The following is a 16,463-nucleotide window of genomic DNA, read 5'->3' as shown; positions in this document are numbered from 1 at the left end:
CACATGTTGAATGCAAATGCCAATGCCGATGGAGTATTCCCCAAGGTGTTAGAGGCTAATATTCAACATGGTAGTCCTTAAGAGCAAGTAGTGAGCTCAAGTCATCAGGCTCTGACTTCCAAATGGAGAATTCTTAATGGCTAGTTTTTAATGAGACAGGTTGTGCTATTAACAGGATGCTTAACAAGCTATAATTCCCCTTAAATGGCAACTCACTGCGGCCAATCCAGAAACTCACCTCACCATCTGACAAGATGGACAAAAGATGTAGTGAGTTGCTCCCCATGTTGAGATTCACATGCAAATCTCACCAGAGTTCATGTCATTCAGGACGTTTTAAATTCAACCCCATACCTTCAGTAAGAGTATATCTTCAAGGAAGAAAGCAATTTAAATTCTAACAATAATATGTTGTAACAGAAACATCATTACTAGCAGTTTTTGGGAAATTAAATAAAAAGTTTAAAGTGATTGATTTGTAAGACTTTCTTTGTCTGAACAGCATTCAAGGTGCACACCATGCAATGTTATAGTTATTTCCTAAAATTATTAATTTCCTAAAATCACTGTTGGAGATAAAGATATTTTGTCAGGATTACAGGGTCACAGGCATAGAAGGTCTGGGTGGGCTACTCTTCGGAGGGTCAGTGTGGACTTGATGGGCCGAATGCTGAAAATGTGTTGCTGGAAAAGCTCAGTAGGTCAGGCAGCATCCAAGGAGCAGGAGAATCGACGTTTCAGGCATGAGCCTTTCTTCAGGAATCCTGAAATTCGATTCTCCTGCTCCTTGGATGCTGCCTGACCTGCTGCGCTTTTCCAGCAACACATTTTCAGCTCTGATCTTCAGCAGTCCTCACTTTCTCCTTGATGGACCGAATGGTCTGCTTCCACACTGTAGGGATTCTCTGATTCTATATGAAGTGCTGAAGTTTGCTCCTAATTTTGTAAATTGCTGCTACCCAGAATATTTTCATTGACAAGTATGAATTACAAAGAACAATTGAAAAACAGAATTAAAAACAATCATTCCTCTGACTACCTCATGAATCGTGTTAATCTAAGAATGCGTAAACATTCTTCAGCAATCCGTTTCTTAGGAAAAATGAGTAAATTAAGTGTCAAAAATTGGCAGCATGTTTACTGTCAGGTTTTTATTTCTATTATTTATTTTGTTTAAGACCATAGGATCATAAGACATAGGAATGGAAGTAAGGCCATTTGACCCATCAAGTCCACTCCGCCATTCAATCATGGCTGATGGGCATTTCAACTCCATTTACCCGCATTCTCCCCATAGCCCTTAATTCCTCGAGACAACAAGAATCTATCAATCTCTGCCTTGAAGACATTTAGCGTCCCGGCCTCCACTGCACCCTGTGGCAATGAATTCCACAGGCCCACCACTCTCTGGCTGAAGAAATGTCTCCGCATTTCTGTTCTGAACTGAACCCCTCTAATTTTAAGGCTGTGTCCACGGGTCCTAGTCTCCTCGCCTAACAGAAACAATTTCCTAGCGTCCACCCTTTCCAAGCCATGTATTATCTTGTACGTCTCTATTAAGTCTCCCCTTAATCTTCTAAACTCCAATGAATACAATCCCAGGATCCTCAGCCGTTCCGCATATGTTAGAACTACCATTCCGGGATCATCCGTGTGAATCTCTGCTGGACATGTTCCAATGCCAGTATGTCCTTCCTGAGGTGTGGGGACCAAAACTGGACACAGTACTCCAAATGGGGCCTAACCAGAGCTTTATAAAGTCTCAGTAGCACAACGGTGCTTTTATATTCCAACCCTCTTGAGATAAGTTTCCCCTGAGAAAGACCTGAATCAAAATATTTACAGACATTTGAAAGCCACAGATTTTTCTTGAGCTTACCTGAGAGATAATGACTGTCAATGTTTCTTTTGTTACGCTTGTACATTTTAACCTATGACTTTTATTCCAATGAGTTTTCAAAACAACGTATTGAAGTTCTATAGTTCTAGACACATACGAATAGTTCACAAAAGTGGCCTTTCTTTTATTAACTTGATCTTACGTGTTCTAGGAGAAAGTGAGGTCTGCAGATGCTGGAGATCAGAGCTGAAAATATGTTACTGGTTAAAGCGCAGCAGGTCAGGCAGCATCCAAGGAGCAGGAGAGTTGACGTTTTAGGCATGAGCCCTTCTTCAGGAATGAGAAAACGGCACACTTTCCTCATTCCTGAAGAAGGGCTCATGCCTGAAACGTCGATTCTCCTGCTCCTTGGATGCTGCCTAACCTGCTACACTTTTCCAGCAACACATTTTCAGCTTTGATCTTAAGTGTTGACAAACATTCAGGAATTGAGCAGAATTACATTTGAGCCTGAATGTGTGCTCTCTTTACTTAGAGAGATGCACTTACAACAGTGAGAGACAGGAGATTATCCATGGCCCAGGAGACACTAATTCACTTTCTACCACCGCAAGCTGTGACCAATTAACACAAAACAGCCTTGGATCTTCACAGTCTAAGTTTGTTAGTTTCCCCACGCCTGCTGGATGTCATAAAAATTATGTATATATGCAAGTTTACCACAAATGGTGAGTGGAGAAATATTTTCCTTTCCCTCTGGCTGCACAGATTTCATAGAAAAGCCTTTAAAAGCAACATTGCTTTCTCATTCTCAGATTTTAATTTCCCAGGAACTCTGCTCATGAAAATTAAACTACTAGTAGCTGATCCTTCAACGTCTGACTTTCCCATCACATCTTGCCTTGCTGATTCATATTAATATTTTGGTTCCACAATTCTTCACATTTAATCCTTGCATTTAAGTCCCTTCATTCAATTGTCTGCCTGTAAACTCTTCAACACCTACAATCACTTCTGCCAGACTCTCAATTCCTCTCACTTTGCTTTCTTGTTCTTTCTAGATTACTTTCACCTTAACATTGCTGCTCATGTTTCCAGCTAGCTAGAGCTCATGATCTTTAGTATTTGACTTAGCATCCCACCCATCTAAGCAGGGTCACCTTCACCAGAACTCTATCCGAAACAACTGGAGGAAGCTTTTGCTTTTTCTTCATTCTGTGATAATGGGTGTAAAAACGGGCAGGATGCCACCTCCCTTCCCATCTCCACCAAGTACTGGAAAGTTCCCAGATTGTGTGCCTACCAGGCAGTTAAATGCCAAATTCACTTCACAGGCAGCGATGTCCCACTGAAACAGCAGCCATCAATGGGTGCCGGTTGCATAGCAACCAAGAGGTCCCTGCGCAGTGGCACAGGAGATACCTTTTGGGGGAGGGGAGGGGTGGGGAAAATATGAAACGGGATTATGGAGAGAGGAGTTTCAGAAGCAAGGGGAGGGAGCTGGCTTTCAGTGCTGCATCATATCCATGTCCCCTAACATCCCCTGATTGGGACAGATTCCCTCAATGCGCCAGGCAAGCAGCTCAGTTTCACTGGCTGAGAAAGCTGCCAGTGTTCCCAGCTGCTGGGAGTGGACTTAATTCTGGTGTGGAAAGGTTCTCAGTCGGTGGTGTGATGAAATGGCTTTCCTGACCAAAATGGCAAGGTGGTGATCAACTTCTTGCCATCAACCCACTCAATTGTCTTCTCTTCCTGTCGTGGTGTTGATTCTGGGAGATTCAGCATCAGTAATGCCTTTGAATGTTAAGAGGAGATGGTTAGATTCTGAGTTTTACCCAAGCCAGTGCACTGTGGACTTGCACTGAAATTCCCTACAGCAGACGTTGAAATATTAGCTCAAATAATAAACCTGGAATTAATAGCAAGTCTAGCTGTGACTATGAAACCAGTCAGCATCCAGTATGTTATTTATGTTACAGGCACCCAACCCATCCTCACGCAATTACAGATGATCAGAAATCAATTTTGTAACTGCAGTCTCTATCAACACAATTTCAATACCACAGAATTAACAATTCTCAACAAGTCAGCAGGCACTTGGTCGAGGGCATCTCTCTGTCATGCTGTGTTAACTCAATGTTATTACAATAATGCAGCTTCTTTTTGAGTCTGGTTGACATTCAACAACATTGACAAGCTGGAAAAGAGTCTTTTCATTGAGACCTTCCATCTCACTGAGGAGCTTTTGGCCAAATCCCACGTGTTGTAAAAATTCCCACACTTTGACCGCTGTGGGAAATTCCACCAGAGTAACTGAGGCAATCACAATATTTAAAAATATTCAGTGACATTCTAACCAACAATATCTTAAATATTGATTAATTCACTCTGTCTTCCAATGTTACAGGATCATTTAGAAAATTCTAGAATCTGGATCTGGATCTGCATGTTTACCACAAGATAAGCAGCTCTTCTTTGTGTCACACCCCATCTATGTACCAAGTTTTATTGAAATCCATTGATTAGTTTTTGTAATATGTTGTTAAAGACAAACAGAAATAGCCAAAACAGAGACAAAGAGATTATTTTTGCTCACAGAAGTGGCAAAATTAATTAAAGTTTTAAGAACTATGAAAACTATGAAAACCTCTAAATTTATTGATAACAGAATTAACATAGTAAAATGGTAAATCAAAGATTCGCGCTTCATAGATTCTTTATGTCCGACATTTGCAGGAAACAAAATCAGCTTCTTAGTGAATACATTAGAGCAGCTAAGCATAGCGCTAGAATTTAATTAATTGTACCGTAAAGTTAGTGAGTGTTACTATGAAAACTGTAATTAATGTTTCAATACAGTTTTGGACAGAAAGGCTTACATCTTTTCAAACTTTAATAACCTCATGATGTCTCTGTAAATGTCACTACACATATGTAACATTTGCATCACTTCACACATTTTGATCTTGGCAGATTGCAGGACCTTGCTGGCTTTTCTTGGATAAGGTTAAGAACAATTCTTCAGCCAGAGCAGAGAGAGCTTGAGAACAACCAGTCATTTCAGACATTAACATCATTAGTTTTTGTGCAGACAACATATTTTTCCTCACTATTTAATAAGTATCTATCAATCAAATAAGGGATATGTCATGCCCATTTTTCAGATTTATGTGAAGAGCACAATGAAATAAATAACTTGGAAAGTAGAGGATTTCTGTACACTATTCTAATGATGCACAATATGTTTTTAAGCAGCAAAATAAACATTACAGGGAACATTATTTTTCAGCATTTTTTTCCCTTTCTGCTCTGAAGGTCCTGATGTGTACATGGTTTTAAAAGACTAAGTTACTCATTAGGGCTGTCTATGACTGAGCACAAGGATATTATATTAATTAATCTGCATCACCAGGGTGTTTAAAAACAGAACACATGGAATTGGGATTTGCAAAGGCTTGGTTTGGGGCCCCAGCATTTTGTTGGACATACTGATCAGTTGCACTAGTATAAATGATAGGTCTTCACCTTGCATGACTGTCAAGAAAGTCCCATCATAGTTACATAGTCTGTAACACAGTGTGAAGTGTGCAACCCAGGATTGGGTGTTCTCCCTTGGGCTGCAAGTTCTGAGACTCATGTTTATGTGTTGGCATTTTCAGTCGAGTGATGTAATCTGTTATAAATCGGCTTGAAAGCCTGGACAGGTTCAGAGCCTCGCTCAATTACCTTGTGCTGCTGGGTCCATCTTGCTGTGCCAACAGGCAGAATCGGGTGGCAATGGCCTAGTGGTGTTATTGCTAGAATATTAATCCAGAGTCATAAGTAATGTTCTGGGGTCTCGGGTTCAAATACTGCCATGGCAGATGGTGGAATTTGAATAAAATGAAAATCTGAAATAAAGAGTCTAATGATGATCATGAATTCATTGTTGACAGATGGAAAACACCCATCTGAATTACTAATGTCCTTTACCTTGTCTGCCTAGATGTGAATCCAGACCCACAGCAATGTAGTTAACTCTGGCACTGTCCTCTAGGCGATGAGAGCAATAAATACTGGTCTAGGTAGAACCATTTTCATGTACAAATGAATAAAAAATTCAGATACTGCATGTCCTACACAAGAAGAGTGGGTACACTTCAGCAGCTGAAAGAGCTTTGAGATGTTCATAAGTCATGACAGGTGCTCATATACAAACGTGCGCAAGTTTTCTTCCTCTTTATTACAAAACCACCTTTGACGCAAAATCAAGATAATGTATTCAAAAGAAACTTTGGCAATGCAAATCCAAAGATAAACCCACAAGTTGGAGGTTATCTTATGATTATGCATCATAGCACGCTGATGATGGAGATCTAATAACTGGGTCAACTGCTGGCTGTTTAGTAGCTAGTTCCAATGTCCAGGCCTTGGATTCCCTGATCATCACTGTTGTCTTAATATTTCAGTGTACAAATTGAACATTGTTGAGGAACTCCCTTGTGGCTGTACAGGTCATTGGTCAGGCCACTTTCAGAATACTGTTGCAGTTCTGGCCTTCCTGTTATGGGAAGGATGTTGTGAAACTTGAAAAGGTTCAGAAAAGAATTACAAGGATATTGCCAGGGTTGGAGAGTTTGACCCTGGGGAGAGGTTGAATAGGCTGAGGCTGTTTTCCTTGGAATGTCAGAAGCTGAGGAGTGACCTTATAGAGGTTTGTAAAATCATGAGAGGCATGGATAGGGTGAATAGCTAAAGTCTTTTCCCTGGGGTGGGGGAGTCCAAAACTGGAGGGCATAGACTTAAAGTGAGAGGGGCAAAATTTAAAAGGGACCGAGAGGGGCAACATTTTCACACATAGGGTCGTGCATGGATGGGATGAGCTGTCAGAGAAAGTGGCGGAGACTGGTACAACTACAACATTTATAGACGTCTGGATGGGTATATGAATAGGAAGAGTTTAGAGGGATATGGGCCAAATGCTGGCAAATGGGACCAGATTAACTTAGGATATCTGGTCACCATGGATGATTTGTGCTGAAGGGTCTGTTTCCATGATGTACATCTCTATGACTCAATCTAAACTATTCTTTTTGTTGCTTATTAACATCTCCAGTTTCCCAGCAATCAATGTTGAACACTGATATTTGAAGAATACATAATATCTTATCATCAGCTTGTACTCGATGCCCAGATTTTATTCCATACTACCTACTAAGTTTGGCTAAGGGAGACGATGACTGACACATGGAGAGTAATGAAATTAGAATGCCTGATTGCCTGGGTATCTCTGTCGCGTTAATTCAGGAGGTTTCTCCAAAGCTCTCTCAAACTGAATTGACTATAGTTTCAAACAGTGAGCAGTACCAACCTGTTCACCTATTGCTAATAAGACTGCACATGGCTCATTTTCCCTTACTGTTCGGTTTAAATACAAGTACTGTTCAGGTTTCTAAATGATTACATCTCAGAGTGAAAACTTCATCAACTTCCTTCTTAATGATGTAATAGGCTATGGCAGAGGATGATGGCACTCTTTATATTTAGTTTGTTAACTTGGCATTTTATATTCTAATTAGGAGAACTCAAGTTATATAACAGTGGTTAAAAGTTTCATATACCACCAACTCCTACACTTAAAGAAGCTATATCTATTGATATACATGATACAAATAGCATAAATGTATTTAAGAGGAAGCTAGATAAGCACATCAGAAAAAGGAATAGAAGGATATGTTGATGTATTGCTCTTGTTCAGTTTGAATATTGGCAGAAGATGATTTGCCCTGCTATTTCACTGTAAATTTGATGAATAAGATCAGTGCATGTAGAGTCAGAAGACCAGTAGCAAAATCGATAGCAAGTGGGTTAGAAAACAGAGACCAGAGGGTAGGTGTCAAATACAATCACTCAGATTATCAAATAGGTGGAATTAGGATTTGACACGGACAAGTGCTGAGATTGATGTTCACCTATTTCATAAACCATTAGGAAATTGGAGGCACAATTTCAAAATATACAGGTAACATCAAATTAGGGGATGTCCTTAAAATAGAACAGAACTGTGAAAACATATAGGATGGCTTGCACTATGAGCACGTAATTGGCAACTGAGCTTCAATATAAGAGATTGAGAAGTAGTACATGCTGGTAGGAAGAATAAAGAAGCCACACATTCCCACCCAGCAAAACAAGTGTCTAAATGGGGTAAAGTGAACTTATACAGATCATTAAAAGTGACGATGAAGGTTAACAAATGCATAAAGTACAGCAAGCAAAACACAAGGGTTCATGCTAGAGGTAATTTCTAAAGGAATAAAATTGCTAAGTGGGGAAGTAGTTTATGATTGATAATCAGTGATTCTCAGCTTTTTTTGTAACTGAAGAGTTTCATATCAATAGATTTCATGAGTCTTGAAGATAATGGCACATTTAAGGCATCTGGGCTTTCATTAGGTACCAGTTGATGAGTATTTGTTAACCTTAATCTCAGTTTATACTGTTTGAGGAGTCTGATAATGCTGACCACCCAAGGCTTCAGTAAAAGTCTGTCTTTGGGATGTAATCTCTGCTAAAGTGGACTCAAGTCTGTAATCTGTTGCTTAATACAATTGCTTGCTTCACTAATGCTGACAACAAATTAAAAAGTTCAACTGGTGATACAGGCATTGTCTGCTGTAATTAGTCACACCATGTTGCATGGTTACTTATGTAGGCACGAAGATAGCTCTCTTTTCCTAAGAGTTTTACAAATAACTTTGTTATGTAAAATAATTTTTGGAGCATGTTATAGCCAATTAAACCTCAGAACTGCTCTTTTGCAATGATTTTATCATAAGGTATGCTGCACAGTTCCTGGCCAATACGATTTCTTGGAACACAAGGAAAGCTTGGTGAGAACAACAAGTCTTATTACTGACATGTACAAGTCACTACAGTGTCATGTTCACTGGTGATTAGAAAAGATGCTAGCCTTGACTAAGTATCTTATATATTGTGCCAAATACTACCACCTCCATACAATATACATCTCGTTGCGAATCTTAGAGATTCTGCAAAACAGCATTTTGCTTAAAACTTCATCAATGAGGCGGATTGTCAGCAACAATACATTGTTAATGGGAGCATTAGAGTAATAAGGGGGATGCTGCAAGATTGCATGTGTAAACAATGATGCAAGTTGTGACTTGAGTGTTATGCCATTAACAGTGTCCAGAGTTAAACTTTTTTGAATTTCAGATAAATATTTTAAAACCAGATTGAAAAAGCGTGTAGCTGCAATGGCAAACATATTAGTAAAGCAAAAGAAATGCACTGATTCATCCCTATTCATTTTGGAGCTGAACCAATAGCTCCCCAGTGTGTCAATATTTTTTAAGCTTGAATTGCACTCAATAATATTTCACACCTGTGTAATGCCATTACGGTTTAAGTTATCAGGGAGTATCAGGGAGTATAAATTGACATGCATGCTATCCATTTACCAGGTTCAAAACACTGCAAAAATGTAATGGTTCATGTGTGATCTGTGCTTGCATTCGCAACACTACTAAGTTAGCTGGGGCTTTCTTTGAATGACTCTCAGTATTGAAATAAGGTCGCATTCATTCATTTCAACAAATTGCTAAATTCTTTAAGATTAGTTGGAGCTCGCACTGAACAAGCACTGAATCATTTTACTAGCCATAGAGATAAACAACCAATGGTTCTTTAATAACTGCTGAAGCCCACTGTAAAAACATCAAGACAATGCCTTATGCTTCCTCAATATGAAGTCTGAATAAGTCCCGTTGTTCCCTCCCAAGTAATACTGTAAACTGTTCTGACCGACTCTGACCACCTTCCTCTACTTCTTACTTGTCTACTTCTTACTATGACATACTTGATAGCCATTGTGAGTAAGGCAGTTGCCAGACTGGTCCACTTTGGTACAGTGTGCTGCCTCTAGAGGCACAACAGACCTCAGTCACCTGCTCAAGTCCTTAACATGATGATCATAAATTAATTTCAAGCAACATCCTCAGGCATGGCCCTCAGTCAGCTTTTGCCCTTAGCTGTCTCTTATCCATTTCTAAATCTAAAATTTGCATCATCTTAGATTAGATTACTTACAGTGTGGAAACAGGCCCTTTGGCCCAACAAGTCCACACCAAGCCACTGAAGCACAACTCACCCACACCTAACACTACGGGCAATTTAGCATGGCCAATTCACCTAACCTGCATATTTTTGGACTGTGGGAGGATACCAGAGCACCCGGAGGAAACCCACGCAGACACGGGGAGAATGTACAAACTCCCTACAGACAGTCGCCTGAGGCGGGAATTGAACCCAGGTCTCTGGCACTGTGAGGCAGCAGTGCTAACCACTGTGCCACCGTGCCACCCTAAAGCAAGACTTCACATTTTTATGTCTCGTCACAAAGAATGGAACAAGTTTCAAGGCATTTCATCTGTTGGAGCATTAAAGCAAACACCAATTAAAGAAATGACGTAACAGTTGGCAGAGGAGCAGAAAGCAGCAGCAGAGAGTGGCTCTCGAGGTAAAGTGGCAAGGCGGCAGCTGTATTTAGAGAGGTAATGTTAGACAGCAGCAGCTTCAACAGTGATTACAGAACTTTGGAACAGAACAAGAGGAATAGTGGATATGTGCCATGGCACAGTGCAGGAGGAAATCATTGTGAGTGAAGCAATAGAGAGAGTTTAAAACAATAAAGTTAATTAGTTGACACATAGAAAACGAGCCGAGTTTGACATTGACAGCACTATTCCATACATGCAGCCCAGCCGCTGATTTTAATTTTGGTGCATGAGTCAGAAATATTCCCTGTCCTGTTTTCAGGATTAGGATCAAAATCAACCTCACAGCACAACTCATGTGCTCTGAAACCTGAAATGTCTGGGCAACAGAATGAGCACAACTGTCTAAATAAAGATAAATTGTTTCCACATGACCACCACATTCTAAACAAGCTAAAATTGTTAAACAAATCAAAATTGAACAAAAATCTGCTGAAAGACAGAATTAAACTCTGAGTTTCAGGTGGCGGAGAAGAATAGTGGAAATTAATTATTTTAAAATACTGTGACACAACATTAAGAAAAAGCTGTTGGAAAGGCTCAATTGCAATCCAAACTCCTTGGGTCAATGTGCTATGTTTATGGTACTCTGGATGTTACATCTGTTACACTGCAGTTACTTTCCTTCCCAAAGCCTGCTCTCCTGAAGGTAATACATCATGCTGAAGGATGGTTTTGCATTTGCAGCTGCGCTTCCAGTAACTCATTTAACTGTCAGTCTCTCGTGTGTGATTCAGGTGAATAAGTTGGCACGAGTCACGGTGGTTATCATACCTTTCTATCCTCACCTCACAACCATCACAAAAGCCACTGAAGAGCCATTAAGAGTATCAATTGTGGTTGATCCTCCTTCGACTTGGGTGAGGGCACCATGCTCCTTTGCCACCTTCATCAGTTCTGTTATATCTGAGATCAGCTAAAGTAACACAGAGCTGAAATTGAGCCAAAGACTTGCACGACCTGTTCAGTTCTAAAAGTACAGGACACGGTAGACGTTTTCCAGCAACGACTTCCAACGTGCAAATTTTACAAGGTTGAAAACAAATATGGAACAAATTAGCCAAAGATTACATATCAAAATGTTGGCTTACTTAAACATAAACTTTAAATGTTTGTCTAAGCTTTAATTCTATTCCACAAACTTTGATATGGGGTTCAAACTTTTGAGTTTCACAAAATTAAACTTCCATCCAGTCCCAAGGGTTTGATGGACTGACAGATTGTTAATTGACAAACCTGTTTTGGGTTGGCTACCCCACACTTCTACACTATCACTGATTGGATAGTCCATTATTACTGATTGGCTATTCACATTTCTGCACTGTTACTGATTGGCTATTCACATTTCTGCACTGTTACTGATTGGATATTCCACATCTGTACCCAGTCACCAATTTGAAGTATATTGTAAACAAGGGGACTGTCTAGCACCCACCTTGTCCTTCTGTTTGTTGTTAGCCGTATATTTCACCAGGAATTGACTCATTCACCTGCCTTGTAGGCAGTAGAATACAACATAACATCAGTGAAAACATAAAAGCATTGCCTAATATTTTGGCTCCAGTTACAGCAAGCAGTGACCCTGTTGTGGCAGTACTTAGCTCATTTTAGTTGTTTTCGTTTCAATAGCACAATACATGATCATACAACCAAGGACTAAATTTGTCAGCCAAACCATTGCAATTATTTTCCAGTGGAGTTATATTTTTGTCTTGATGAGAAGCCTTCAAACAATTGGTGCTCTCAGTTCTTACTGATAAATGTCACTGTAAACCAGAGAGACATTCCATGCTGTCACCTCTGTGTGGTCTGACCTACGTTTGCTGGTGCAGAGCAGAGAGCAAATAATTCAAGACATTAGGAACACTGTGGAGGGTTAAATTAAATTACACAGCTGGTTACATCTGAATGCCTTTATGTCTTCTCCTTGTCAATGCAACACTGGTAATGTAGTAATCAAAGTGTAATGGGGGCATTAGTCATCTCTAAAAACCCGATTCTTCACAAACCAAATCCTGCCAAACGAAAAAGACACTAGCCTTTTCAGACTCAGCCATGCCCCACACTCCCTATAAGCTTCACTTACTATAAATTTCAAAACTATAAATTCTACTAGTGCACTCAAGCAGAAACATGATAATTCATTATGGTAAAACTTCTAGGCCAGACATGCTAATTCAATCTCTTCTTTGGGGCTCAGTTCTGTTTACTGCCATAGCGGGTATTGTTTACATACAGTGCACTTTAGCTCCAATTACACTTCCAGAACTTTTTAACGCCATAGGCTCGCAGCAAGACAGATCCATGCACAGCATGAAAATACTGTGCAGGATTGTAAACGTTTTATGTCAGTGTAAACAGCAAAAATTTAGTTTTGCTCTTCGTTAGAAGTGTCTTGCTGCAGTTTCAGTGCAGTGTCAACAACTTTGCTGCATGTCGCCTCTTCTCTGCCCACTGTCTTGGTGTTGATTTGATTTGATTTATTTATTGTCATGTGTATCTTGTTACAAATTACAATGAAGAGTATTGCAAAGTATTGCCCATCTTAAAACTCAGAAAAATAGACAAAAACATAGAATATAAAGGCAGAAAAAAAATTAAGAAATAAAGAATGATTGATGTCTAGCATTCCTAATGCTTTAGTTAAACTGCACATCACTCCAAAGGGCCATGTTGAAGGACGATCTCTGCCCTATTTATCTAAGCATCACTCTTCAACAGAACATTAGTGTAGACAACACCTCATCAAGATTGCAGAGAACAAAATATAAAATGCGCAATAACCTCCTCAATAAAGTGACAGGTATCTTGTGGGAATTGTCATGACCACAGGTAATAACCGAGATTAGCCATAAAAATGTCACACTTTAATTACATTGTGTATTCATTTTCAATAGAACAAAGGATATACAGCCAAATGTTGACTGTAGATGTAAGTTCAGTGACTGCCTGGAGAAAGAGAGAGACAGAGAGACACCCAGGAATGTCACATCTGATGAGGTGTCAAACATGATTTAAAGCAAGAAAATGCACTACAAACTGAATTTATAATCTCCTAGGAGTATCTCAGACTGGGAACCTGATAGTGCAAAGGTAGTGAGAATCATATTTGTTTTTTCCTGATTTTAAGAATATCCAGGAACAAGGCCGAACATTAAGTTTCAGCCCTGGTCTATGTGTGAAATGCCTGATGTCCTTCAGCGCATGGACAGGTGCGCTGGGAATGTCACAGTGCTTAGAATAACCATTTAAATACCTTTGCACGGTAGGTTGCAGAAAGGGAAAAGATTCCCATATTCTGAGTGCTGTCCAATGAACTTAAGACAAAAACAATCAACCTACAGAGTTCCCCAAGAATCGCAAAATTAATTGTTCAACGATTAATATTTGATGAAACTGGTGACAGCGCAACAACTGCAAACTTCACCTATTCACTCTTCTTCAACAATTTTGCTGAATTAAAAAAATGTCTACTTTGCCTTTTGGATTAGAATACTCTGCTTCCCAATAATGCAAAGATATCACAACTTCAATGGTAAATTTGAGTGTGCAACAACCAATGGTTGTACTCCAGTGGTAGCCTTTACAGGTTCTTCAAAGGTCACTTTGACCTCAAAGTTGAGAGCAATAACAATAGACTGTGATGGATGGTTGATTTTTCTTGCAGGTCTCTGTGCACCAAATGTCTACCAGAGTTAACGCCTTCCTCTAAGTCTGCATACCTGCTCATGTCTGGTTAACTGACTCAACTTGGAAGAGATAAAAAACACAAAGAATTATGGATGCTGAAAATCAGAAGCAAAAACTGAAATTGCTGGAAAAGCCCACCAGGTCTGGTAGCAATTATTGTTTCAGGTTCAGTGGCCTTTCTCTAGAACTGGACCTGAAACGTTATCTCTGCTTTCTCTCCACAAATGCCAGGGAACTATAGACATTGGTGGTGGGCAAGTTGTTGGAGGGAATCCTGAAGGACAGGATTTACATGTATTTGGAAAGGCAAGACTGATTAGGGATAGTCAACATGGCTTTGTGCGTGGGAAATTATGTCTCAGTAACTTGATTGAGTTTCTTGAAGAAGTAATGAAGAGGATTGATGAGGGCAGAGTGGTGGACGTGATCTAAATGGACTTCAGTAAGGCATTCAACAAGGTTCCTTGTGGTAAACTGGTTAGCAAGATTAGATCTGATGGAATAGAGGGAGAACTAACCATTTGGACACAGAACTGACTTGAAGGTAGAAGACAAAAGGTGGTGGTGGAGGCTGAAGGCCTGTGACCAATGTTGTGCCACAAGGATCAGTGCTGGATCCACTGCTTTTCATCATTTATGTAAATGATTTGGAGGTGAACATTGGAGGTATAGCTAGTAAGTTTGCAGATGACACAAAAATTGGAGGTATAGTGGACAGCGAAGACAGGTTACCTCAGAGTACAACAGGATCTTGATCAGATAGGTCAATGGGCTGAGGAATGGCAGATGGAGTTTAATTTAGCTAAATGTGAGTTACTACATTTTGGAAAGGCAAGTCTTAGGACTTATACACTTAATGTTAAGGTCCTAGGGAGTGTTGCTGAACAAAGAGACCCTGGAGTGTAGGTTCATAGCTCCTTGAAAGTGGAGTCACAGGTGGATAGGATAGTGAAGAAGGCATTTGGTATGCTTTCCTTTATTGGTCAGAGCATTAAGTATAAGAGTTGGGAGGTTATGTTGCAGCTGTACAGGACATTGGTTAGGCCACTTTTGGAATATTGTGTGCAATCTTGGTCTCCTTCCTATCGGAAAGATGTTGTGAAACTTGAAAAGGTTCAGAAAAGATTCGCAAAGAGGTTGCCAGGGTTGGAGGATTTGAGCTACAGGGAGAGGCTGATTAGGGCGCAGCTGTTTTCCCTGGAGTGTTGGAAGCTGAGGGGTGACCTTATAGAGGTTTACAAAATTATGAGGGACCTGGACAGGATTAATAGACAAGATCTTCTCCCTGGAGTGGGGAAGTCCAGAACTAGAGGGCATAGATTTAGGGTGAGAAGAGAAAGAATCAAAAGCGACCTAAGGGACAATGTTTTCAATGCAGAAGGTGGTATATGCGTGAAATGGTGTGCATCAGATGATATGGTCGAAGTTCGTACAATCACAGCGTTTATATGAATCGGAAGGGCTTAGAGGGATATGAACAAAGTGCTGGCAAATGGAACTAGGTTAGGTTAGGTTAGGTTATCTAGTCGGCATGGAAGAGATGGACCAAAGGGTCTGTTTCCGTGCTGTGCATCTCTATAGCTCTAAATGCTTTGAGATCTGCTGAGTTTTTCCAGCAATTTCTGTTTTTGTTCTAATTTGGAAGAGTAACAACTGGGAATTATGTGCCCTTTCCTTTCTGTTGATAAATCAATGTGCTGCACTCTATTTGAACCACATGGAACTGCTCTCCTCTCAAAGAAACCTGATTTACCACCTTAGGTATATTTTATGATTTTTCCATTCACTAATTCCACCAATGCCATCATTGTGAAAACGTTTAATTTTTATTTGTTTCTGCGATTGCAGATGGCTGCGTAAGTTCACTTTTAATAACTTTAATAAGGCCACAAAAGGTAAATGGAGATATTGTACTTCCATCATGTTTCACAAATGGCAACTGCCTCTTTTTTTGGAAGGTTGGAGATGATCAGGACAATGTTAAAAATGGCCAAATAGTCTAACACCAATATTAGACCATGTTTTATGCATTTTCTTGTTAAATTCAGCAGAGGAAAGAAAATATGATCCTTCACAAAAAGTTTGCAGAGATAAAGAAAATCTTGGCATAAATATTTCTGCAATTTATACCCATCTGTCTAAACTAAGAATTATCTGGTGTTTAAATTATCCAAACCTACCCCAGTCTTTGGTTTCGCCCCCGGACCTGCCATGGGGGATGTGGCTCCAAGTGGGGAATGAACAAGATGAACTTTCTGCTTTTGACTGATTGCAATCACATCTGCTCCATTCTCTGAATCAGATTCCAGCTCCTGCCAATAGACCGTGGGAAACATCATCATGTTAACTCATGCAAAGCAATCATAAAATAATTC

General features: G+C 39.9%; 1 protein-coding gene across 2 annotated transcripts in view; it reads right to left on the bottom strand.

The window, feature by feature from the left end:
* Positions 1-16,463, bottom strand: part of dlc1 (DLC1 Rho GTPase activating protein) — a 462,723-nt gene that overhangs the window by 307,238 nt on the left and 139,022 nt on the right. For both annotated transcript variants that reach the window (XM_060824045.1, XM_060824053.1), the window contains exon 4: positions 16,269-16,400. In XM_060824045.1, coding sequence (XP_060680028.1) covers positions 16,269-16,400 — 132 coding nt within the window. The remainder of the gene's footprint in view (positions 1-16,268; positions 16,401-16,463) is intronic.

Source organism: Hemiscyllium ocellatum, chromosome 1, assembly GCF_020745735.1.
Source record: "Hemiscyllium ocellatum isolate sHemOce1 chromosome 1, sHemOce1.pat.X.cur, whole genome shotgun sequence".
Taxonomy (NCBI): Eukaryota; Metazoa; Chordata; class Chondrichthyes; order Orectolobiformes; family Hemiscylliidae; genus Hemiscyllium; species Hemiscyllium ocellatum.
The sequence above is the reverse complement of the archived record's forward strand: the minus strand, read 5'-3'. Positions and strand labels throughout refer to the sequence as shown.